Source organism: Palaemon carinicauda, chromosome 32 (assembly GCF_036898095.1).
Source record: "Palaemon carinicauda isolate YSFRI2023 chromosome 32, ASM3689809v2, whole genome shotgun sequence".
Taxonomy (NCBI): domain Eukaryota; kingdom Metazoa; phylum Arthropoda; class Malacostraca; order Decapoda; family Palaemonidae; genus Palaemon; species Palaemon carinicauda.
Window position 1 is genome coordinate 19,479,158 of NC_090756.1, and position 27,758 is coordinate 19,506,915.

Sequence of the window (27,758 nt, forward strand, 5' to 3'; positions counted from 1 at the left end):
GTGTGGGGAAGCCTCAACTCCTGACTGACTAGTTTGCTGCGGGCGAGTGGCGGTAACCACAGTGTGTTGCGGAGGCTGACACACCGTGTCAAAACACGGCAGCTTGTGGTAGCTCACGCACGGCAACGGAGTGCTCCGTGTGTCTGTGGGCGTCATCATACATCTGGCAGGGTTGACTGTGCATGGGTGGAGGAGCTCTCACAACAAGAGTGTGGGAGCAGGAAGCCATGCCGGGCGCACAACCGTGGTAGGTGTAGGCCCACGGGTGCATCGTCAACCTTCTCCGCAGTCGGAGTGTGGGAGCTGGCAACAACAAAAGCGGAGTGTTGGTGCGTGGGAGGGACTGCCGTGGGTAGCGGAGCATGCCGTATGGGATGCGGAGCATGCCGCATGGGTTGCGGAGCATGCCGCATTGTGTCAAAACACGGCAGCTCTACAGCACCTTCCCACTGCTGATGCGGTAGCTCACGCATGTCAATGGAGGGTGCAGCATGAACATGCGTCTGGCAGGGACGACTGCGCATCGGAGGTGGAGCTCTCACAGGTGGAGTGTGGGAGCAGGCAGCCGCAGTATCTGCTGAGCGCACAACCGTGGAAGGTTGTAGGTTAACAGGTGCATTGTCAACCTTCCAGCACGATACTCCTGCATGAAGGAGCAAGCTGAGACTGTATAGTCTGCAGCATGGACCACTAGGGTCTATGAAAGACGGCAACAAACGGAGCTACTGTCCGTTGTGACTGAGGGTCTAAAACAGCTGGTGCGGCAACAGACGGAGTTACTGCCTGTTGCGGTACCACCTTGCCTCTCTTGGGAGGTGTGCAGTCGTCGGATGACTGGAGCGAGTCCGAACTGACCCAGTGGCTACACCTAGGCCGTTGGACTTGCGCGGAAGGGACCGACTTGCACTTAAAAGCTGCAAGATTTGGTCCATGGTTTCTGCGAGAAACCTCTTCCGCAGACGAGGAATAAATGGGCTCTCTCGTCTTTGTGTGGGTGGGGTGATCACGTCGGCAACGTGTGTAGATACACCCGAAACCACGGAGGGAAACGTCTGTTCGTCGATCAAGACCTGTGGAACCCATAAGTCGTTCGACATTACTTCTCCCCTGGGCTTGGGAGCTTGTAAGAGGTATCGGACTAGGTAAACAACTGGCACGAACAGACGAACCCTCGAACGCAACACTGTAACACTTTGCGCATATCACTTTATCACTTTTGATTTTCTGTTTGCACTTATTTCACTGAACTCGAAACTTTAAGTGATTTGTACCTGAAACACGCAATCCTATCCTTCATTAAAAGGTAGTAATTGCGAAAACAGTTTACAATGTAACAGAAAAACATAATGAAAGATAAAGAATTCAGTGGCTGGAAAAGAGACTAAACACTAGATCAAATAAACTACGTTTAAAATCTCTCACCGCATAAAGCCTGGGAACAAGAATAAAACTCTAGAAACGTTTTACCTTCTTCCCCTATAGCGACTAGGGAGAAGAGTAAAAAACAAGAACAACGTTACCCGCTTGAACGAAACGTTTATTCTCCTCTCTCTCCCTCCATCTCTATCTCTCTCTATCTCTCTCTTGACTTAGAACCTGAGAGATGAGCCCAATTATATATCGTTAAAACATATTATTTGTTAAAGGAAAAAAACTGAAAGGTTTCCCAAATAAAAAGTTCCTTTATTAAAATTAAAACCATTTAAGCTAAGAAAGAATGAACGAAACGCTAGAATCGGTTTACTCTTACTGCAACGTGAAACCGTGAAATACTCTCTCTCTATCGTAACGATAGAGCGCATGTTGAACGTTCTGAACGTCAACAACTGCGGAGACTAAACTAAACGTTAGTTCATCTTTGAAAACAGTACGAGACTATCAAAGAAATTCTTTCAAAAACGTTAAAATTAAAATAGCATAAATTCTTAAAAGGAAATACGATATGACGGGCTCAATGTTAATAAACTTCGGTTCCAAGTAAGGACCGCCTACTATTAGGAAAGGTCGCATATAAACAAACATAAAAATAATTTTTATAAGTTTATAATAAATGGAAAGTTAATCGAAGAGGCCTATAAATGGCGGAGAGATATAAAATAAATCTATAACTTTGTTAAGCAAAATTACCAAAAACCTAAACACACTTCCGTCTAAGGGAAGGGTCGGTCATTAAAAGTGAAAGAGAGTCTATACTCTCTTCGTCACCAACACTTCCGTCTAAGGGAAGGGTCGGCCATTTAAAAGTGAAAGAGAGTCCATACTCTCTTCGTCACCATAATTAAATCTATCCAAAACGAGTCCAAGTTTTGAAATGAAGATAAAACCCCTGCATAGCGAAAGCTCTAAACTGGAATAGTGTACTTCACCAAAAAGTTGTGAAAACAAATCCAGTTAGGGACGGCGTATTAGTAGGTCTTGCCGGTGGCACGACAGAGGAAAAATTGAGTTCTTGTTGACAAGAAGTACTTGAGTACCTGCTCACAGATGGCGCTGTTGTGTACACCCCCACCTGTATAGCGATCGCTGGCGTATCCCGACCTTAGATTTCTGTCGGGCAACAGAGTTGACAGCTACATGATCATCGGGTAAGATTAATATTGAAAAACTCTTAATGACGGACCAACGTGTTAGCGATCCGCCCGGCAGAGATGAACTGAAGTTCAGTACACGGGAATGATTCCTCGTACCAACCTGTTACGGGTGTACCACCTAACCACGCAACCACCACAAGGCGGTTGCCGCGATTAGAAAAATTCTTCCGAAGTTAAGAGATAATTAGCTATATATATATAACTGCCAGGTAAGTTCTATTCATAAAAAGCAGTTTTTATTCAGCATTAGGCCAGTTGCTTTTAATCGTAAACCCGTTAAAAGGTTTGGCAGGAGAGAAAGACTACATCTCGACTTTACCAAGTCGAAATAAAAGGCGACTGTTAGTCACTAGTGTTGGTGTGATGGTGTAACCAGGGGCTAACCTACCCCGATCCTCCCCCATAACTAGCATGGGTAGTTACACCCTAATAAAAAGCTTTATCGGCTAGTTTCAGCTTTATCGAAATATATACACCATGGTAAAGAGCAGGTGGTTTGTATTTTTGCGCCGGAACAAGTGTGAATTAATCGAATACAGTACAGTAATGTAACCATGACATCCTAAAAGTGCATCCATAACCAAAGTTTCTGTGAAAATTACAGTAATACTCAGTGCTGTACAGTATACAATTAAGAAGTCAAGAAATCAAAGATCATCTATAAAATGATAAATTGACTTTCATATAAAGGTTTAGCTAAGCAAACAATGACATTACATAAAGGAATTGTGCTAAATTTAGGCCAAAATATACGCATAATACCATAGCACGAAATTACATAAATGATCACATAGCACAATCATGTACTATACCATTCATCAAAAGAATATCTCAATCCTCAGACATTGCAATGCCATTCACGATCAAGAAAGGAGAACAATTATAACAGCAAGAATGATTGTATCAGAACTAGGATACAAAATTGCAATCTTCAAAATAAAACTCCAAATTCATGAGTTACATTTCCCTACTGTCCTATGGATATTTTGTAAGCAAAAATGTCAATATTGCAATTGTAAGTCGAATTGTTTGCAAGTAAAATTTAGTTAAATTTTGACCTAGGGTAGGCGTAAACTGAATCCCATGCTTATGATTTTAAGCTACAAAAGTCAACAAATAATCTGGTTTCATATGGAATCAATATCAGGTTATTACTAATGTTATTTGGCTTACTCTATTAAATAATATAATATCTTTTTATTACAATATTTATTTATCTTATCTTTATTATTTTTAGTTGGATTTGTGTTTGTATCCCATAATTAAGCAGTTGAAATGAAAATAAATCTATGTAAATTACTACAAAACTTCACGACTAAAAAAAAAATCATACACAGACAACGAATCTGTCTGAAACGACTTAGAGGGACCGTGTGACACGCGTTAAGAAGTACAAATAAAACACCTACGTATATTAACAGCTTCAGTTTCCTTTTCAGTGTTTTATACTTTGCCTTGTAATCATCCGGGCCATCTGTTTGAACTGGCATCATTAATGATGTGGTTTATCAACCTGAAAAATAAGCCTAATATTAGTAAATAGAAACGATCTTATACTGAATTTCACCCTTATTTTAAGTAGCTTTATGGTACCTTATTTAGATATTTAGCAGATGCTTAAATGGCCTAAAGACAAGTAATGAATGAAAAATGTTATTTTTATTATAAAATAAATTTTTGAATATACTTACCCGGTGATTATATAAGCTGCAGCTCTGCTGCCCGACAGAAAAACTCTACGTTCAAAATCCGCCAGCGATCGCTATGCAGGTAGGGGGTGTACTTCAACAGCGCCATCTGCCGTGCAGGTACTCAGTACTCAATGTAAACACAGAACTCAATTTTCTCCTCGGTCCACTGGGTCTCTATTGGGGAGGAAGGGAGGGTCCTTTAATATATAATCACCGGGTAAGTATATTCAAAAATTTATTTTATAATAAAAATAAAATTTTTCAATATTAAACTTAGCCGGTGATTATATAAGCTGATTCACACCCAGGGGGGTGGGTAGAGACCAGCATTAATTGTTTACATTATTATGAGCTAAGGATTTTGTATTTCATTTTAGCAGTTATTCAAAATAACAAACATAAAATAAATAAGTACCTGGTAAGGAAGTCGACTTGAACAATTAATCTGCCTTTTTTAAGTACGTCTTCCTTACTGAGCCTCGCGATCCTCTTGGGATGCTGAGCGACTCCTAGGAGCTGGAGTATCAAGGGTTGCAACCCATACTACAGGACCTCATCAAAACCTCTAATCTAGGCACTTCTCAAGAAAAGAATTTGACCACCCGCCAAATCAACCAGGATGCGAAAGGCTTCTTAGCCTTCCGGGCAACCCAAAAAACAACAATAAAAAAACATTTCAAGAGAAAGATTAAAAAAGGTTATGGAATTAGGGGAATGTAGTGGTTGAGCCCTCACCCACTACTGCACTCGCTGCTACGAATGGTCCCAGGGTGTAGCAGTTCTCGTAAAGAGACTGGACATCTTTAAGATAAAAAGACGCGAACACTGACTTGCTTCTCCAATAGGTTGCGTCCATTATACTCTGCAGAGATCTATTTTGTTTAAAGGCCACTGAAGTTGCGACAGCTCTAACTTCATGTGTCCTTACCTTCAGCAAAGCATGGTCTTCCTCATTCAGATGGAAATGAGCTTCTCGTATCAACAGTCTGATATAATAGGAAACTGCATTCTTTGACATAGGCAAAGAAGGTTTCTTAATAGCACACCATAAAGCTTCTGACTGTCCTCGTAAAGGTTTAGTTCGTCTTAAATAGAACTTAAGAGCTCTAACAGGGCATAAGACTCTTTCTAGTTCATTTCCAACCAAATTTGAAAGGCTTGGAATATCGAACGATTTCGGCCAAGGACGAGAAGGTAGCTCGTTTTTGGCTAGAAAACCAAGCTGTAAAGAACATGTAGCCGTCTCAGATGAAAATCCGATGTTCCTGCTGAAGGCGTGAATCTCACCGACTCTTTTAGCTGTTGCTAAGCAAACGAGGAAAAGAGTCTTTAAAGTGAGATCTTTAAAGGAGGCTGATTGTAGTGGCTCGAACCTTTCTGACATAAGGAATCTTAGTACCACGTCTAAATTCCAACCCGGTGTAGCCAAACGACGCTCCTTCGAGGTCTCAAAAGACTTAAGGAGGTCCTGTAGATCTTTGTTGTTAGAAAGATCTAAGCCTCTGTGACGGAAGACTGCTGCCAACATGCTTCTTTAACCTTTGATAGTGGGAGCTGAAAGAGATCTTTCCTTCCTCAGGTATAATAGGAAGTCAGCTATTTGGGTTACAGAGGTACTGGTCGAGGATACTGATACCGACTTGCACCAGTTTCGGAAGACTTCCCACTTCGACTGGTAGACTCTAAGAGTGGATGTCCTCCTTGCTCTAGCAATCGCCCTGGCTGCCTCCTTCGAAAAGCCTCTAGCTCTAGTGAGTCTTTCGATAGTCTGAAGGCAGTCAGACGAAGAGCGTGGAGGCTTGGGTGTACCTTCTTTACGTGTGGCTGACGTAGAAGGTCCACTCTTAAAGGAAGAGTTCTGGGAACGTCCACCAGCCATTGAAGTACCTCGGTGAACCATTCTCTCGCGGGCCAGAGGGGAGCAACTAACGTCAACCTTGTCCCTTCGTGAGAGGCGAACTTCTGCAGTACCTTGTTGACAATCTTGAACGGGGGGAATGCATAAAGGTCTAGATGGGACCAATCCAGTAGAAAGGCATCTATATGAACTGCTGCTGGGTCCGGGATTGGTGAGCAATATATTGGGAGCCTCTTGGTCATCGAGGTTGCAAAGAGATCTATGGTAGGTTGGCCCCATGTGGCCCATAGTCTCTTGCACACATCCTTGTGTAGGTCCATTCTGTTGGAATGATTTGACCCTTCCGACTGAGGCAATCCGCCATGACATTCATGTTGCCTTGAATGAACCTCGTTACTAGAGAAAGGTTTAGATCTCTTGACCAGGTGAGGAGGTCCCTTGCGATCTCGTACAACATCATAGAATGGGTCCCTCCTTGCTTGGAGATGTACGCCAAGGCCGTGGTGTTGTCTGAGTTCACCTCCACCACTTTGCCTTGCAGGAGGGACTTGAAGCTTTTCAAGGCCAGATGAACTGCCAGTAGCTCCTTGCAGTTGATATGTAACGTTCTTTGATTCGAGTTCCAAGTTCCCGAGCATTCCCGACCGTCTAATGTCGCACCCCAGCCCGTGTCCGATGCGTCCGAGAAGAGAACGTGGTTGGGGGTCTGAACAGCCAGGGGCAGACCCTCTCTGAGGTTGATGTTGTCCTTCCACCAAGTCAGTGATGACTTCATCTTCTCGGAAATGGGGATCGAGACCGCTTCTAGCGTCTTGTCCTTTTTCCAGTAAACAGCTAGGTGAAATTGAAGGGGACGGAGGTGTAGTCTCCCTAACGAAATGAACTGTTCCAGGGATGAAAGCGTCCCTATCAGACTCATCCACTGTCTGACTGAACATCGTTCCTTCTTTAGCATGTTCTGGATGCATCCTTGGGCTTGACTTGTTCTGGGGGCCGACGGAAAAGCCCGAAAAGCTTGACTGTGAATCTCCATCCCTAAGTACACTATAGTTTGGGATGGGACCAGTTGGGACTTTTCCATATTGACCAGGAGACCCAATTCCTTGGTCAGATCTAGAGTCCACTTTAGATTCTCCAGACAGCGACGACTGGAAGAAGCTCTTAGAAGCCAGTCGTCCAAATAGAGGGAGGCTCTGATATCCGCTAAATGCAGGAATTTGGCAATATTCCTCATCAGCCTCGTAAATACAAGAGGAGCTGTGCTTAGGCCAAAGCACAGGGCTTGAAATTGGTAGACAACCTTTTCGTAAACGAATCTCAGCAAAGGTTGGGATTCTGGGTGGATGGGGACGTGAAAGTAAGCGTCCCTTAGGTCTAAGGAGACCATCCAGTCTTCCTTCCTGACCGCTGCTAGAACGGACTTTGTGGTCTCCATGGCGAACGTCTGCTTTGTGACAAAGACATTCAGCGCACTGACGTCTAGCACCGGCCTCCACCCTCCTGTCTTCTTTACCACTAAGAAGAGACGGTTGTAGAAGCCCGGGGATTGATGGTCCCGGACTTTGACTACCGCTCCCTTTTCTAGTAAGAGAGACACCTCCTGCTTCAAAGCTAGTCTCTTGTCTTCCTCTCTGTACCTGGGAGAGAGATCGATGGGAGACGTTGCTAGAGGGGGTTTGCGTACAAACGGGATCTTGTACCCTTCTCTGAGCAACTTCACAGATTGTGCATCTGCGCCCCTTTTCTCCCAGGTCTGCCAGAAGTTCTTGAGTCTGGCTCCCACTGCTGTCTGAAGAAGGTGGCAGTCAGACTCTGCCCTTAAAGGACTTGGTACCTTTCTTCTTCCCACGTCTCCCTTCGGCACGAGCACCTCCTCTGCTGGAGGCTCTGCCACGAAAGGGCGGAATGAATCTGGACGCTGGAGTGTCCATCCTGGGTCTAGACAAGGTAGGCAAAGGGGTGGCTTTGCGGGCAGAGGACGCAACCAGGTCATGAGTGTCTTTTTGAATCAAGGAGGCAGCAATCTCCTTTATCAACTCCTCTGGGAAAAGGCACTTTGAGAGAGGAGCAAACAGAAGTTCCGATCTCTGACACGGTGTTACTCCAGCTGACAGGAAAGAGCAAAGGTTTTCCCGTTTCTTGAGGACCCCGGAAACGAACGAAGCCGCAAGCTCACTGGAACCGTCACGTATGGCCTTGTCCATACAGGACATAATGAGCAAGGAAGCTTCCTTGTCAGAAGGGGAGATCTTCCTGCTCAAAGCTCCCAGACACCAGTCCAAAAAGTTAAAGACCTCGAAGGCTCTAAACACTCCTTTCAACAGATGGTCTAAGTCTGAAGGAGACCATCAAATCTTAGAGCGTCTCATGGCCAGCCTGCGGGGAGAGTCTACCAGACTTGAGAAGTCGCCCTGGGCAGAGGCAGGAACTCCCAAGCCGAGAACTTCTCCCGTGGCATACCAGACGCTCGATCTGGAAGAGAGTCTCGCAGGGGGAAACGTAAATGCTGTCTTCCCAAGGTTCTTTTTGGACTGCATCCAATCTCCTAACACTCGTAAAGCTCTCTTGGACGAGCGGGCGAGGACGAGTTTCGTGAAGGCAGGCGCTGATGACTGCGTGCCTAAAGCGAACTCTGACGGAGGAGAGCGTGGAGCCGCAGGCACAAACTGATCAGGAAACATCTCCTTGAACAAAGCAAGAACTTTTCTAAAGTCCAAGGAGGGTTGCGTGGTCTTGGGTTCGTCGATGTCCGTATGCGGGTCGTCAATGTGTGCAGCGTCGTCATCATCTGAAAGCTGAGGAGGAAGCGGCAAAGGAGTAGCAATCGGCTGGTCAGCTGAGTCCGGCAGCACGGGTGCACGCGTGACTGAACCGGACGCAACGTCATGGAACTGTTGCCCAGTCTGTGAACTGGCAACAACCATGGCAGCGCGGGGGCGCAAAGCGTCTACTCCAGACTGTCTAGTCTGCTGTGGGTGAGTAGAGGTAACCACACTGGGTTGCGGAGGTTGACGCACCGCGTCAAAACAAAACAACTTAGGTTGTTGTTGTACCTCGCGAACGTCAACGGAGGGTTCCGTGCGTCGCTGAACGTCAACATGCGGCTGGCAGGGTACACTGGAACGCATGGGTGGCGGGACTCTCACAGATGGAGTGCGGGAGAAGGTAGCCTCAGCGTCCACCGGACGCACAACCGTGGTTGGTTGTAGGCTAGAGGTTGGTGCAGCGTCAACCTTCTCCGCACGAAAGTCCTGCATCAATGACGATAACTGTGACTGCATGGTCTGCAGCAAAGACCATTTAGGGTCTACAGGAGCAGGTGCGGCAACAGACGGAGTTACTGCCTGATGCGGTACCGCTTTGCCTCTCTTAGGAGGTGAGCAGTCGTCGGAAGACTGCAGCGAGTCCGAACTGACCCAGTGGCTACAACTGGGCCGTTGGACTTGCGCGGAAGGGACCGACTTGCGCTTAAGAGGCCGCGAGACCTTGGTCCATGGATTCTTATGAGAAACCTCTTCCGCAGACGAGGAATAAATGGGCTCTCTCGTCTTCGTGTGGGTGGGGCGATCTTGGGTAGATACGCCCGAAACCACGGAGGGAACGTCTGTTCGCTGATTAAAGCCTCTCGAACCCTTTGGTCGTACGACATTGCTTCTCCCCTGGGCTTGGGAGCATGCAAGAGGTCCCGGACTGGGAGGACGACAGGCATGAACAGACGAACCCTCAAGCGCAACACTATCCACAACACTACCACTCACTTTATCACTACCCACTGCACTCTTACACTTCAGCTCCTTGACGTCTGCCATGAGCTGGTTACGGTCACTAGCCAAAGACTCGACTCTCTCACCCAGAGCCTGAATGGCACGCATCATATCTGCCATCGAAGGTTGTTGAGTGCTAGAAGGGGGATCAGGAGCAACCACTACAGGGGAAGGAATAGGTTGTGGGGCATGAGGAGAGGAAATATCAACGGAGCGAGATGAACTTCTCCTGACTCTATCTCTCTCTAGCCTACGTGAATATTTCTGGAATTCGAGAAAATCGAATTCCGAAAGCCCAACGCATTCCTCACATCGATCTTCCAATTGACAGGTTTTATCCCGACAATTGGAACAAACGGTGTGCGGATCGATAGAGGCCTTCGGAAGACGCCTTGAACAGTCCCTAGCACTACACTTTCTGTATTTAGGGACTTGAGAAGGGTCAGCCATCTTGAATTAGTCAAAGGGGAATTCAAAAAACTATCCAAGTCGTCAACAAATAATCCGATATCAACAAAAGAATGCAAGGATTTATTGAAGATAACGTCTGCAAAGCGAAAGCTCAAAACTAGAAATGTGTACTTCACCAAAATATGTGAAAACCAATCCAGTAAGCAACAGCGAATTTAGTAGGTCTTGCCGGTGGCACGACAGAGAGAAAATTGAGTTTTGTGTTTACATTGAGTACTGAGTACCTGCACGGCAGATGGCGCTGTTGAAGTACACCCCCTACCTGCATAGCGATCGCTGGCGGATTTTGAACGTAGAGTTTTTCTGTCGGGCAGCAGAGCTGCAGCTTATATAATCACCGGCTAAGTTTAATATTGAAAACTCCAAATAATGGTCTTATTCATTTACAGTTGGATACAAAAACTCCTGGGACACTTTGCTCCACGGGAATACACCCTGTCAAACCCTTACTGCACGGCTAGTAACCAAATAACTATAGGGAGAGATGACGTAAGTAGTGGGTGGGGCTACACTCAGAAACTCTCAGCGCAGTTAGGGTGTGAAAGGTTGCACTTCCTCAGAATGAGGTGTGCCAGGAATTCCTGTGTCCCACTGTATAGTACACTTGAAATTACACTCATTTCCTTGTGACATACTGTACCATTTTATCCCTGATTCTGAGTATGGTCATATTACAAAGTTGCCACAAGGTTACTTATTACAAGAAAATATACAGAGGCATTTTTCTTGACATATTTGCACCCTTTAACACATGAAATGCAACACTTACACAAACTTACCAGTCCCTAACATTGCTGTTTGTTAATTCAAGCAGAATGGCTTGTCCAACAATAAAGAACCATAGAAATGATATTTTAAAATGATCCATGAGTGATTTTAAAGGCTAAAGGTGTCTGGTTTCAGTTCCAGTTTCATCAATGGATGATATACCCATTTCCATAGGTGTTATGCTACTAAGCAAGCTCATTGTACTCACAGAAAAGTGCAAAGACATTAATCAAAGTCTAGTGCTGCTGAGTGCTTGACGTCCCAGGGACTCCTCCCTTATGAGGAGGGGATCTCATAGTGTATCTTAGTAGAAAGCTCTTCCTTCCAGAGTACAAAGAACTGGAACTAGCACAAAAACAAGGAAATACTCTGAAGGTTGAAAGGTAGGCCAATCAGCAAGCAACTGGACTCTCCTTCAGAGACAGAAATTCCTCTAGCTCTTGCACTCTCAGAGCCTGACAAAGTTCAGTGCATGTACTTTAGCCTCTGAAAAGCAAATAGGAGAGCATGGTACAGAGCAGCACACACACCTGTAATCAGCCTTGCCGCTGATTACAAGAATGCAATAGGGCATCTCTGTGCCCACCTTTAGAGCGCCGAGAGCAATCCTGGAAGATCACCTGTTCCTGTTCCCTATCATGCAAGCTCATGGCAAGATCTCCTTCTGCAGGCTGGTGGCAGATGAACTGGTAATATCACAAGAACATGAGACGGCTGATTTAGTTTATGCAAGCGTGAGCACATGGGGACTGATAGCGACACAACCGGATCATGGATCATATTCACTATTTCGTAGGGGAATTTCTCGTCACGTACTATACAAGCAAGGAGACCGGCCATTGGTTCCTCTTCCCCCGTGTGTTTCCTCTCTCTCTCCAATTGCCCAAATGAAGAAGGGGGAAAAAAGGCAACACCCTTAATCTCGAGCATAGGTAGCTTGAGCACCTGTGCTGGGTAGCAAGCCAGCTTCCCGGGCTAGGTTGGATCTCGGTACCACACTGTCTCTCTTACGCGTATGTCGAGAGACTGGTAGGAGTATCACAAGACTCCAGCGGGACAGCTTCCGAGACTGGGGAGATTTTTTCTTCAGGGCAGAGGGAGCAGAGCAGACACGGTCCGGAAGCCGAGGGTTTGGTCAAAGATGAGGAAGAACTACAGGAAGAAGGAGTGCGTACACTTGTCCCTCTAACCAGACTTCAAAGTTGAGGTCTTGGGGATTGGAAATGATGAACCTGTGGCAAGAGAGATTGCAGAAATTTCCCCAATACTATAAAAGAAGATATGTCAAGCCAATTTTCAGTACATTCTTAATACAGTAACGGTGTACACCTTATCTGGATTTTGGACATTAATATAACTTATCTACAAAAGTGTACATTTTCAACAAATCTAACCTTCATTTCTACTAGAAATAAGCAGCTGCAGAGGTACCAAACCCTTTGAGAAAAACAAGAATAGAATATTGCAGCAGTGGGAATTCAGAATTTTTGGGTAAGAGAAAATCTCAAGTAAAATATGAGGATGCAACCTAAACTAACCTAGGTCACCCCTTTTCCAAAACAAAACTTAGGCTATATCACTTTGAAAACCTTAATTATACCATTTTTGTACTTAGATTAGGTCTATTACCCTTACACACAATTTAAAGGAAGTTTCAGGTGGGGATTTGTTTGTTAATTGTTGACCAGGTCATTCCCAACCAAATACAAGGCTCCATGTACTGAGCTACCTTGCATTTATAAGATATTGTACATAAATTCATTTACACAATCTTGTTTTTTTCCTATTGACTCTTCCATATAATAATAATAATAATAATAATAATAATAATGTCGCATAGAAAATATAATTATACTTAATTTTACCATAATAAAGGAACCCAGCAATGGTAAGCAATGTTGTGTAGAGAATATTCAATGCTTCCAAATGCAAAATATTGGAAGACAAATGGTAATTATTAAAAAACAATATTCCTAATGATGAAATTAAAGTGTTCCTGGTATATTTACAGTGAACCCTCGTTTATCGCGGTAGATAGGTTCCAGACGCGGGCGCGATAGGTGAAAATCCGCGAAGTATTGACACCATATTTACCTATTTATTTAACATGTATATTCGGACTTTTAAAACCTTCCCTTGTACGTAGTACTGTTAACAAACTACCCTTTAATGTACAGAACACTTAATGCATGTACTACAGTACCCTAAACTAAAACAGGCACAAATATTAAAGGCGATTTTATATCATGCGTTTCCTAAACACCTAAAAAGCACGATAAAAAATGGCAACCAATGTTTTGTTTACGTTTATCTCTGATCATAATGAAGAAACAAACTCATTTAGTGTACTGTACACATATATGTATAGGTTAGTTTTTGCATCGATTATATTGATGTACAGTATACAGTATGTTGATTTTGTTATTACCAATGTTTTACTTAATTTTCCTTAGGACTTCCAAATGAAATGTTTTTCTTTATGACGCCACCTGAAACGACGGCGTCATAAAGTACGCTCAGTAAACAACCACGCTCAGAACAAAGAAGGCATTTAACGCGCATGATGAAAGTGATAAATAATGATATTTACAGTAAAAGCATTTACAAAATATGTTATTACAAATATTATTTACCGTATCTATATAAAATCATACAGTACATACTGTACGTAGCAAAGCAGGAAAACAATTTACGAGAGAGAGAGAGAGAGAGAGAGAGAGAGAGAGAGAGAGAGAGAGAGAGAGAGAGAGAGAGAGAGAGAGAGAGATTGTTTTACGTACGTAAATGTAAATTTTAAACAAAAAAAATATGATAGGCTTTTAAAACCTTCCCTTTAACTTAATGCATACAGTACTAAACTATAAAACAGACACAAATATTACAGTAAAATGTTTAAGTAAAAAATAAAGATTGTTACTGTACTCACCACGAAAGAAGTTCAAGAAAAACTTGAATGATGATGGCGATGAATTTGCTGCACAGTAGAAATGATGATGATGAAGCTGATGATGTCTTCTACTGTGCAGCCAATAATAGTATTTTACGTCTCTTCAGACGGAGGTGTCTTTTCCTGGGACACCTCTTCAACTTCTTCCTGAGACACTTCTTCAATTTCTTCCGAGGGCATTGTGATCGGAAGTTGCTGCCGCTGCTTCTTTTTTCGCAAGAGCATCCTGTAGGGAGCCATTTGTTCATCGATCTTGGTGCAGAATTGTAGAGAACGAACCATATCCTCGTCCCACTCTTGCGACATTTCTTTCACCTCATTCGCAAGCTTGCAGAGCTTGGCAAGCCGTTCTATAGTTAAGACCGTTTCTTCGACATTTTCTTGGATCTCTTCCTGTGTTTCACTGTCTTCACTGCCCGATTTCGTCAGGTCTTCGAGGTCTGCGGCCGCGTAACTTCTACCGTCTTTTAACATAGTATCGAGAAGCGTCACCTTCTCAGCAATCATCATTTTTCGGTGCTGTTTAGGCTCACTACCAGCCTTAGTAGAAGCAGAAGGCTTGGGAGGCATTGTACAGTAGGGTTTAACAGAAAGTTCAACTTAAAACAGTCGCACACAGCACAGATTCAACTTCACAAACTTAAGAACGTCTACTCAGCAATACGCGGAAAGAGAAAGTGAACGATGCAGACCCGCGAGAACTGTGATGCTGGAAGTTGAAGATGCGGGCAAAACACCAATCACAGGCTAGATAACAAAACTTGAGTTTTGATTCGTCATCTATCAGCGCTTGAACCAATCACAACCCGTCTTATACAGTACTATGGTGCGTTGGTTACTCATAGAAGATGTCCCGCGCACACTGAACGTACGTAGATTAAGTACAATACCGTAATAATAATAAATAATGATAATAATACTGTACAGTAATAATAATAATAATAATGATTAATAATAATAACAATAATAATTTTATTAACAACAACAACAATAATAATAATAATAACAATAATAATAAAAATTTACGTACGTACGCTATTTTACGCCTCTCTCTCTCTCTCTCTCTCTCTCTCTCTCTCTCTCTCTCTCTCTCTCTCTCTCTCTCGTACGCTTACAGTACTTATTCGAAATGTGATTTTTGCAACAAAGAATATTATTGGATGCAGTACTGTACTACGTACGTATACATACAAAAGATTCATGGAAAAGAAGCACATCCATTACAGTACACACCATTCTAATATGGTATGACTGCATCTGATTTGCGTTTCATGTTCGATTTAATTTTACTACGTACTGAATTATCGTATGATCACATTCTCTTTTCGTGTTTTATTTCTTTCTGTGCTGAATTATATATCATATGTAATGCAATGAACAATCAGTAAGAGCAGATATTACTAATTACAGTATTAATGGAATTACAGGTAACAAAATATCGTATTTGGTTATCTTCAGATTTCGCGATATTTTCGAATTTTCCGGAAAATCCGCGATATGTATATATATATGGGTTATGGGAAAACCCCGCGAAGTGGTGAATCCGCGATTGTCGAACCGCGAAGTAGCGAGGGTTCACTGTATAGGTACTTTGAAATGTTCTGAAGCATATAATTGGAGGAATCCATATTTCTAAAATTTCAGAGATCTTGAAATTCCAAGAGTTATAACTGAAAATCCACATTTTAAATGGGAATTAATACAAGAACACCTCTAACCTAAGGTTCTGTACCCAAACTAACCTAGAAGTTGTAAAATCCCTTCTACCTACTTACTTAGGGGAATCAACACATGAACACCTCTAACCTAAGGTTCCGTGCATAACCTAAACTAGGAATTGTAAAATTACTTCTACCTATTTACTTAGTAACGGTCTTGGCTACCCGACTTAGGCTACCAAGTTCTTTGCTTGCACTAAAGGCCCTTCCACATGAGATGCAAATACAGGGCGGGCACCCTAATTTGGCTGTAATTCTTTCGCTTTGAAGCAATGTTACCCGATCAGACAGTAGGCACAGGCAGGTGAATGTATGACTTCACCCAAACACCAGGCAGAGGCCAGTCAAGAGTTGTGTCAGACAATAGTCAGGTGCCCATCCAGTGCCTCAATAATAGGCCGGGGCCCTTGATTGTTTGCCCGTGGTTTCCTAATCTATGACGTCTTCACAATTCATCGTCTACCATACTTACAAATTGGTAACTGTCTGTCCGCCATGCATTTGCCCCTCATGTGGATGGGCCCTAAGACTAAGCCTCAACAGTATTTGCTTCTTAACTGGATTAAATCATGGTATAGTAACACTAAATAATGTGTCTTAAATAGTAAATATAGCTTCATACCATATTTCAGACAAAGATAAAACAAAATTTTCCCCATAAACAAAACTGATTTGACAAATAATAAGAAAGTTGGAGCTTTATGTATCAGCAGCCAGTTCCTCTCAGGTGCGTGGAAAATGGACTGCAACTAGCCTAAACTTCCCCACCTAACCTAACTTAAAAGCCATATCCTTTAGTCGGCCATCATCATACATACAGATGACCGCTGTCACAAACACAACTGGAAAGTTTACATTTGTTCCAACTAACTATATATATGGGGATGTGTGTAGGATGGCGGCCAACTGCATGTATGATAGCGGCCGCCTTATTTTCAACTTTATCGGAAACTTGTATAGAATATTAACTGTTCAGAATGTTATAAATATCCAGGGTAAGTACTTACTATACCGATATACAAAGATTTTGAAAACCATCTAATTCGACGTGAAATTTATAAGTCGAACGAGCTCTGTACCTTGCCACGCAGTTTCTCGCTCCCATAGTTCCTAGAATTCCCTATAGATGACGTTCTGATCGAATCAACAGCGCCATAGCGGCGGAATTCTGAATTATTAATCGGCCGCGGCAATTTGAAACGACCCAATGGGACCCCACTTGACCTGGGGATTAACGGGGATTAACTTTTTCACCCAATCATAACTCATTTTTTCTAAAATTCAAATACGGAAACGGGAGCACCCATCAAGGGTCGGAAATGCTCATTCTTTACCAACGTGGCGCGATGGCAACTAACCAGTGTGTAGATACTTGTGAATCTTTTTTCAATTCAGTCAATCCTAGTATGTTGAGGATTATGAACTTTACAACAAGTGCTGAGTTTTCAAAATATTTATATAAAATGGGACTTTTAGGCCACTTTTCCGGCATTTGTGCAAAATGTCATATCGGTGAAATGCGCTACAAGTATGATGGAAAATCGGCGAATAGTGGAAAAGCTAAGTTTTTTTGGCGTTGTTCATATAGTTATTGCCGAAAGAAGATCGCCCCTAACCACGGTAGCTTTTTTTCACGATCAAAGCTACCGTACGAAGATGTGTTCGTTATATTAGCAAGTTTTATTTATGGTTTTTCTCAGAACCAGATTCTCCCTATGTACAAAAAGTTTGCCTCTCACACACTAGTTGATTGGTACAACTTCTGTCGCGACGTGTGTGCGGACATCTTAGTGATGGACAGTAAAAAAATTGGCGGACCAGGACATATTGTCGAGATAGACGAGAGTAAATTCGGAAAAAGAAAATATAACGTTGGCAGCAAGGTCGATGGCAAATGGGTGTTCGGCGGGATTGACCGGGAAACACGTGAGACTTTTTTCAGGGTTGTCGAGGATCGTTCGGAAAAGACATTGCTCCCGATATTATTAGAGTGCGTCCATCCCGAAACTACAATAATTTCGGACTGTTGGAAGGCCTATAATAATATCAAGGATCAATTTCTTCAACACAAAACTGTTAATCATAGCATTAACTTTGTGAGTCCAAAAGATCCCAGTGTGCACACCAATACAATCGAATCACAGTGGCGAGTACTAAAAAGATCTGTTCTACCGAAATTCGGTACTCAGAAACATTTATACGAAAGCTACTTTGCGATGTATATAATTCAAAAACGTTATTTGATCGGTAAGGGGTGTAGACTGAAGGCATTCCTGGAATTAGTTAAACGTGTTTATCCGCTCAATACCCACGATTCTGATTCCGAAAGTCCTGGTCCGTCCCAACACCCGTCCCCTCCACAAAAAAAGGTGTCCCATCACCGTACATCTCCTAAAAGTGCCCCTCCAACGTGCCCTCCCCAAAAGAAGAAGAAGTTGTCTCTCGGCAGAAAGCCAATACCAGTTGAAGACTCGGACTTCAGTGACTTTGAATAAGTGTGGGGCGCCGTTGTAGAGGTTACGAATAAACCCGCAAGCTGAACAGGAAATAATGTAAGTACAACCCTCTCCGTTTCTGGTTTGTGTGATCGCGGCCACATGTATGCATGATGTCGGCCGATTAAGAATAGGCAAGTGTAAGGGGGGTCGCAGGGGGGCGGTAGCCCCCCCGTTTAGGTGTTTAAGAATAATTATACGGCTATGTACGGGGGGTCGCAGGGGGGCGTTAGCCCCCCCGTTAAGGAGAGACACGAGTTGTAGGTAAGGTTAGGTGGGCACATTCAGGTTAGGCAGTGTTCTATTCTAGAGTTTTGGCAGAACATTCTGTTGTAGAACAACGGCCACGTCTTACGAAGGGTTAGAAAACGGGAAGAAATTCCCGTTTTCTATGTCCGCGGGAGGACCTGGCCGCTGATCTACAAAGGCTCCTATATATGTATACTAAATTATCTTCGTGTTAAAATTTAGGTTACCTTCCACCGATAGCCTAGACTACGACTCACACTAGTTGCTCAACTTTCCTAATTAACTATAGCCTCGGGAGCTCCCCAAATAAAAAGATACGAGTAAATTAATATTATATTTAACATAATGTGAAGATTCGGATTAAAACGTGATTATATTCACCATAATCAAAGTACCTTTCGATTGCGTAACCTCAGGATTACACCGGAAGCCTTGACCAACCCGGTTAGATTACCGGATCGTTATGTGTTTAGACCTAAATTATTAACTATTCCGGTTTTATATCAACACTACCGGTAAAATCTTACTCTATTTCTCTTGTAGACAATGAGATAATGCTAATTATATAGCAATGATTACCTTTGTTATTGTTTCGTCAATCTCTGCTTCAACTACAATAACAAACATGAGAGTTTTTATCAAAAAGTAAACAAGTGATTGTTCCCTCTGTAACTTTCAATTTTAATATACTAAATAATATTCATAAATCCTGTAAAAATATTTTTTATGCATTTAATAATCAATAATTTGAATTTATAAAGTTAATAATTAATGAAACTGATAATTAATTTTAATTCTATACTAATTTATGCCAAACTTTACAAAAATATTTGTAACGAACAGTTCCAAGCTCTCTAGAACAAAAGACGAACAGTAAAAACTGGTCGGCATTATTTACGTAGTGGCATCTTCATCTAGAAGTAATCAAATGGCAAATTTAATTGTTATCCTTATAATAAATAATTTCCTTGTGTATAAATAAATATGTTACAGCTTATTAAACCACGGAAAGGTGGAGTCCACAAACATTCTATACTATATTTTGTCAATATCGATCTGCCTTTCATCATTAGTCTGACGGACTCAGTATTATTGTATAAATAGGCCTACTGTAGCCATTATTACAATACCCATAATTTACATAACTACTAGTTACAAGTAATGCAGTTATTCTATTGTATTATATTCAAGAAAGCATAACATACCAGACGTTGACCTAGCAATATTCAGATATACGATTATTGGCCCAATTAATAATTCAGATCAAAGTAACAGAGGATTAATTTTTAACAGTAATTATTGAACAAATATCCATCCTGCTATATCCTAATAAATCAATAAAAAATTGCCAATAGACTGGCTGGAAGATAACCAACTTAGCTACCCTTACCTATGTAAATGTTTTAATGGAAGGTAAGATTAAAAGTTATAGGCTTTGATATTTACAGCGTAAATAGCAATGTAATTGATGTTGTTTCTAATATCTAGGGGTACGGTGAAAATATTACTTCCTTAAGGGACTACCATTCTTCTGCGACATTTTTCCCCTTTTGATAATTACTATTTTTGGTTCAAGATGTAGTCCTTGTCACCTCTAGGCCTACTAATCACGGATCATTTCAGATTGTAGATATAGAATTCAAAATTAAATGTCCACATGAAGTAAATTTTCCTTGGTTACATTATTAAAACACAAAAAAGGGTTATGCTTTCAGGGTAATTCGTTTCCCATCGTAATAAATCATTAGGCCTAGTCAGTGCAGAAGTAATTGGAGCTTTTTATTATACTACGTGGGAAAAAATATCGGAGCATGTCTTACTTTTGAAAGAAATGAAGAGGCAGTAAAGATTCTTATAAATTTTCATAATTTTGTAAGATTTTCATAGCGTTCACATTCTAACAGAGTAATTATAATTATCCATAATTCTAAAAAGAAATTTGATTCAAAACGAATGTGATTACCCGAAGAACTAAAATGTATATAAGCTACAGATCCAGACTCTATGCTAATAAATAACAGACTGAAATTGCAAGCTTAAACAATGTGGTGTAGTAACAGGACATTTTAACTGCTGAACTACGTGGTCGGTCATATTACAGTGTTGCTAGTTTAGAGGAATCAGATTCTGAGATCAAAAAACGGATTTTGAGCGAAGCGAAAAATCTATTTTTGGGTGAGATAGCCATGGCGTCCTGATGGAAGGTTCCTTTTTGGTAGCTTCCTTGGGTATATAACTACTAAGATATTCCCAGAGAATTTAACCACAGGTTATCACAGAATTCTAACTTCTGGAGCGAGTATCCTAAAGGTTTCCCATTTAAGACATCGTATATCAACAGGGGACGCATGTATTAACGCGCCACATAGCTATCTACACCCTAAACAGAGTTAACACTTCGGTGTGTAGGGGCGGAGAATAGCTGGGAGCCGTTCCACAGCTAATCTCGTTCGTGGCTACTTTTGGTACTCGAGACGTAAACAAACGGGCGCCATTGCTAAATGACGTCACGTCCGTCCTCATCCTGAAGCCAGTTGCTTGCCGATCACCATGATACAGCAGAGCAGGGTGGGACCTAAAAACTGGACGAAGTAGCAGGGAGGGTCCATCAGGACGCCATGGCTATCTCACCCAAAAATAGATTTTTCGCTTCGCTCAAAATCCGTTTTTTGGGCTCAAGCCATGGCGTCCTGATGGAAGAATACCAGAGAATCAATGTATCGTGGTAGATTTTTCCCCTATTGGGTAAGTGCCAAAGGCTTTGAACAAGGTAGCATAGAAATCTTAATAAAAGAACCGTAGGGAAGAACCTTCCTGCCCCCCTTGGCAGTGAAGTTCCCACGGGCCATGCCGAGATCAAAGTGGTTATCGAAGGGCTATTCACCTTGCTAGAAGAACCTGAAGAACTTGGAGACGAGACTGAATGGTTGGCATTCGTATCGGAACATTCTCGAAGGCAGACAAGTGGTGGTTGGACACTGTATGTAGAGAAGGATAGTTTCGACTCTAGGGTATGAAGAGTAAGTATTCGTATTGGAATATTACATTGCAAAGGTGAATATATAATAAGGGTTAGGACCTTAGTATCTCCATGAACCATAAGGAAGGGGATAATAAAACTATGACAGGCATGTATTTCATAGTATAAGTAGGAGCGGATTGAGACGCACAAGTAATAAAATAGGAATTTTATTTCACAATTGCAGAAAATTAAATGAATTGCAGCAATAAGTAAAGTTAATTTACAGTAAATTATAATGTACATAGTAGAGGATTGTCTATTCATATCTGTTGTACATGTTATAATTATTATATGATCCTATTTCATTCATGTGCATTATAGGATCCTATTTCATTTATGTGTATTGTGTCGTCTATACATTATGTGCATTATAGGATCCTATTTCATTTATGTGTATTGCGTCATCTATACATTGGCGCTCATTTGTGAGAATGTAAGCAAACAGTGTTTCAGTTTGGCAGCTCATTTACTCGCTGCGTATATGGTACAGTATTATTGTCTATAGACTTTAGCTAAACTTTATTATCTATTATATGCTAGCAGCAAATGGTTCATTAGCTAGCTGTGTATACTGTGAATTTACTAACTGACCCATATATGCTATTAGGTGTCAGTGTAATTTCATATTGAATTTATTTTGACTGCCGATGCAAATGCCATTTTATTTCTCATCATGCTATCTTTCATTGCAGATATTATCATTGTCATGTGATGCCTTCCAAGTGATAATAAACATTTCATGAACAAAAAGTGAATCTTATTTATGATAATATCAGTGATCTTGCTACATTACAATGCCTGCTGTACAATGCCCCATCGACAATTGCAATTATGTGACCCCCGACCTGTCTGACGCCATTGTTGCTGCCCTACTGACCGCCCATTGCATAAACCACACAGCTGCTGCTCGACCAGGTGCTGCAGTGCAACATGCACAAGTGGAAAAGGTTAAGAGGCCTACCATCACTGCCGCAGGAACCACTGAGGAATGGTCATATTTTTTAATAAGGTGGGATGAATATGTAAATGCCACAGCCATTAACGGGCAAGAAGCTGTTGTTCAGCTGCTAGAGTGTTGTGAAGATCAATTGCGTAAAGATGTGACTAGAGCTGCTGGAGGCAGCCTCCTCGCAAAACCTATTGCCGAAGTCATTGCTGCCATTCGAGCCCTAGCCGTACGTGAAGAAAATGTAATGGTGGCACGGGTCACACTCCATAATATGAGGCAAGACAGAGACGAACCCATCCGAGCATTTGGAGCCAGATTAAGGGGGCAAGCTGGTATATGTAAATTCCTCCTAGATTGCCCTTCCTGCGATAGTGAAGTGAATTATACCGAGCCAATTATTCAGGATATCCTTATCAGAGGCATTGAAGACCAGGAGATACAACTTGACCTGTTGGGTAACACAAATCAAAACATGACACTAGAAGAAGTTTTTAGATTTGTAGAAAGAAAAGAAGCCGGTAAACGCTCAGCGTCTTTATTCACGGAATCCCCAAGCACCGATGCCTCAAGTTCGTACAAAAAATTTAACCGAACCAGGATTGTGAAACATGACTTAAATAAACCTGCTTCTGATGTGAGTTGCTCTTATTGTGGTAAAACAGGGCATGGCAGAAAGGCCCCTGCAAGTCTCAGAAAATCAGAATGCCCTGCATTTGATAAAACATGCCTTTCTTGCAATAAATTACACCATTTTGCTTCAGTTTGCAGGAAGAAATCGCCTCAGGCAAGTGGAATACAATCACATGCTGCAATCCAACCTGAAGATAATGCTGTGTTTAATGAACTTTGTTCTGTCACCACATATCATAACAACTCATCCATTACACTTGATCACCATCAGTATGACGCTATGTCAAAATCATGGATTAAAAGGCCCTCTGGGCCCCAACCATTCATTAACCTCAAAATATCCACTTCCTCAGAAGACTATTCCCACTTCGGCTTCAAACTTCACGCCCCACCGAAAGCAGCAGTGGCTCGAGTAATGGCAGACACAGGCTGTCAGAGTTGTCTGGCAGGTATCCATGCTCTGAATAAACTTCACATCAAGCATTCTGATCTGATTCCAGTTAATATCTCCATGAAAGCTGCCAACAGTAAAGGCATAAATATTCTAGGAGCCGTTATTCTTCGCTTTACAGGTACCAACAACAGGGGTAAATTGGTTGAAACCAGACAAATCACCTATGTCACCGACAACTCTGACAAGATTTATTTGAGCAAAGAGGGCTGCATCGCCTTAGGTATAATCTCTTCTACCTTCCCCTGCATTGGCGAAGCGACACAGGAAACATCATCGACTAATATTCAGACAGAGGAATGCTCGTGCCCCCAGAGACAACTCCCCCCACCACCACCCCAAAAGTTACCATTCGCTGCAACGGAGGCTAATAGAGAGAAGTTGCAGAAGTTCCTCCTAGAGCACTACGCATCCAGCACTTTTAATACATGTGAACACCAAAAGCTACCCATGATGTCAGGACCCCCGTTAAAATTAATGATTGATCCACATGCTGAACCAGTAGCGGTACATACCCCTATACCCGTTCCCCTTCACTGGCAGGATGAGGTAAAACAAGGACTGGACCAGGATGTGAACCTAGGAGTCCTCGAACGGGTGCCCATAGGCGAGCCTGTCACATGGATGAGCCGTATGGTAGTTTGCGCCAAGAAGAATGGTAAACCACGTCGCACAGTAGATCTGCAAGCCCTCAACCTCCATGCCACTCGCGAAACACACCACACACCATCCCCTTTCCATCAAGCTCGTGCAGTGCCAGCAGGTAAACGTAAAACCGTCTTAGATGCCTGGAATGGATACCACAGCGTACCGCTACGGCCCGAAGACCGTCACCTAACAACATTCATCACACCATGGGGCCGCTACAGGTATTGCACGGCCCCACAAGGATACATAGCTTCTGGTGACGGCTATTCCAGAAGATACGACGAACTGGTCGGTCATATCCCGAACAAAACCAAGTGCATCGATGACACGTTGCTCTGGGCAGACAACATAGAGGAGAGTTTCTTCCAGACAGTACAATGGTTAGATATTTGTGGTCATAATGGTATCATTTTGAATCCTGACAAGTTTGTTTTTTCAGCTAACACTGTCCAGTTTGCGGGGTTTGAAATCACACCAGATTGCGTCCGGCCATGTGAGAAATATTTGTCTGCAATACGCGATTTCCCCACACCAAAAAACATAACCGACGTGCGCTCCTGGTTTGGCCTCATCAATCAAGTCTCTTATGCCTTCTCTATGACCAAACGCATGACCCCGTTTCGTAACTTTTTGCGCCCTGGCAACCCTTTCTGTTGGGACAGACACATGGACACCCTTTTTGAGGAATCTAAAGATCACATAATCGACGAAATCAAGAGGGGCGTTCAGATCTACGATAAAGAAAAACCAACATGCCTTGCTACCGACTGGTCCAAATCAGGCATTGGGTTCTGGCTCACCCAAAAATACTGCCTGTGCACACCAACCCGGCCATTTTGCTGCAAATCGGGCTGGAAAACCACCTTAATTGGGAGTAGATTCACACACCCAGCAGAGTCTCGTTATGCACCCATTGAAGGAGAGGCCTTGGCTGTAGTGGAAGCCCTTAACAAAACCAGATTCTTCGTCCTTGGATGCCCTAGCTTGTTCATCGCAGTGGACCACAAGCCCCTACTTAAAATCTTTGGTGATCGATCTTTTGAAGACATCTCCAACGCTCGCCTTCGAAACTTGAAAGAAAAGACACTACGATACCGCTTCAAAATGGTCCATGTTCCTGGCACAAAACACAAAGCAGCCGACACGCTCTCACGACATCCCACAGGCAATGGTCCTCCAATGAAACTACGTTTGCAGGACGACATCGCATCCATGCACTCCTGCAGTGATGAAATAAAGGATGATATCGACTCTGCCCTGCAGTGTGCACACGTTACATCCCTGCAAACCCTCGGCTCAGTGACGTGGGACAAAGTTCAAACTGCAACTAACAGCTGCCCGGACTTTCAACATCTGATCTCACTGATTGAAAATGGCATCCCCGAGGCTAAGAATGACGTACCACCGCATCTCCACGAATACCATAAGTTCCGCCACGAATTGTATACTGTAGATGGTGTAGTCATCTACAAAGACAGAATTGTGATCCCCCCCACCCTTCGTAAACAAGTACTCCAAGCCCTTCATGCGGCTCACCAGGGAATCACCTCGATGACAGCACGAGCAGATTCGTCTGTATTTTGGCCCGGCATCTCTAAAGATCTCCAAGACACACGTATGAACTGTTATCACTGTAACCGCATTGCACCTTCCCAACCCGCCCTTCCCCCACATCCACAAAACCCTCCTGCCTATCCATTTCAGCATATTTGTGCCGATTTTTTCCACTACAAAGGACAACAGTACCTCGTTGTAGTGGACAGGTATTCAAATTGGCCTGTCATCGAACGCGCAGCAGATGGTGCCACTGGGCTTATCAACAGTCTACGGAGGATATTCGCAACATATGGAATCGCTGATGAGCTTTCTTCTGATGGTGGCCCAGAGTTCTCTGCAAAAATCACTCAAGATTTCCTTCAGGCTTGGGGGGTCGACCATCGTCTTTCCTCAACCTATTTTCCCCATTCTAATTGTAGGGCAGAGGTTGGCGTTAAAATAGCGAAAAGACTCCTCACCGACAACACTGGGCCCACAGGAGACCTGAACATCGACGCCTTTCAGCGCGCTGTCCTTCAATACCGGAATACCCCTGACAAAGAAACCAAAGTTTCTCCAGCTATGTGTATCTTCGGAAGGCCCATTAAGGATTTCATCCCCATCTTGCCAGGAAAATACAACCCCCATCCCACTTGGAGAAGCACCCTCGCACAACGCGAGGAAGCACTCCGGAATCGCCATATGAGAATGGCCGAGTACTGGACCGAGCACACTAAGCGGCCCCCGCCATTGAGAGTTGGCGACAACGTCCGCATCCAAAATCAGACAGGCCCGAACCCATTAAAATGGGACAAAACAGGCGTTGTGTCCGAAGTGCATCAATTCGATCAGTACATTGTCAGGGTCGATGGCTCTGGAAGGGCTACTCTTCGCAACAGACAATTTCTGAGGAAATACATCCCTGCTATTCCAAGACGACCACGATTAACCATTGGATACCCAATTCCCCAGCACGAGAAATCACGTCAACGCCCATCATCGCCACCAGAACCTGATACAGAACCGCACTCTACTGATCGACTGGAAGTGCCATACCCTGCGCCTACATCTCCCACAGATGCCACACCACCCCCATCACCACGTCCTCAATCTCCCATAACACCTGTTCACCACCCACAGGCACCTGACGCAGCACTACATGATGCACACCCTGATGCCTCTCCTGATAATTTCTTTCAAGCTCCCCCAAGTGCCCTTCCGGATCGTCCTCAGAGGCTGCGCAAGAAGCCTGCCTACTTGACTGACTATGATTGTAATACGTATTGATTCGTTTTTGCAGACCAATACTTTTCCACCCTTTATTTATCTTAATGATATTATATTTTTCATTCAGCTATGCTCCATAGCCACATAGCTAATATGCTTTTATAAAGTAGTTTTCATATATTGCTCTAACATGTTCAGTTTTGTTTTTGAGTTTTCTTATTAGTACCCCAAAAAAAACTTGGGAGGAGGTAGAGGATTGTCTATTCATATCTGTTGTACATGTTATAATTATTATATGATCCTATTTCATTCATGTGCATTATAGGATCCTATTTCATTTATGTGTATTGTGTCGTCTATACATTATGTGCATTATAGGATCCTATTTCATTTATGTGTATTGCGTCATCTATACATTGGCGCTCATTTGTGAGAATGTAAGCAAACAGTGTTTCAGTTTGGCAGCTCATTTACTCGCTGCGTATATGGTACAGTATTATTGTCTATAGACTTTAGCTAAACTTTATTATCTATTATATGCTAGCAGCAAATGGTTCATTAGCTAGCTGTGTATACTGTGAATTTACTAACTGACCCATATATGCTATTAGGTGTCAGTGTAATTTCATATTGAATTTATTTTGACTGCCGATGCAAATGCCATTTTATTTCTCATCATGCTATCTTTCATTGCAGATATTATCATTGTCATGTGATGCCTTCCAAGTGATAATAAACATTTC

The 27,758-nt window shown here is 42.8% G+C and overlaps 2 protein-coding genes across 5 annotated transcripts in view; one reads left to right on the plus strand and one right to left on the minus strand.

Moving 5' to 3' along the window:
- Positions 1 to 27,758, minus strand: part of LOC137625300 (INO80 complex subunit E-like) — a 104,910-nt gene that overhangs the window by 54,776 nt on the left and 22,376 nt on the right. For 2 of the 4 annotated variants that reach the window (XM_068356130.1, XM_068356127.1), the window contains exons 1-2: positions 19,132 to 19,216; positions 4,001 to 4,104 (exon numbers count right to left, since the gene is read on the minus strand). In XM_068356130.1, the coding sequence (XP_068212231.1) occupies positions 4,001 to 4,084 (84 nt within the window). In that variant the 5' untranslated portion in view covers positions 4,085 to 4,104; positions 19,132 to 19,216. Of the gene's footprint in view, positions 1 to 4,000; positions 4,105 to 18,947; positions 19,047 to 19,131; positions 19,217 to 27,758 lie in introns of those variants that run through there. The other 2 variants (XM_068356128.1, XM_068356129.1) reach the window with 2 other exon arrangements.
- LOC137625294 (uncharacterized) lies at positions 21,824 to 27,752 on the plus strand. The gene is made up of 2 exons (XM_068356109.1): positions 21,824 to 22,058; positions 22,267 to 27,752. The coding sequence occupies exon 2, from the start codon at positions 22,369 to 22,371 to the stop codon at positions 27,073 to 27,075; it is 4,707 nt and encodes a 1,568-aa protein (XP_068212210.1). The 5' UTR covers positions 21,824 to 22,058; positions 22,267 to 22,368; the 3' UTR covers positions 27,076 to 27,752.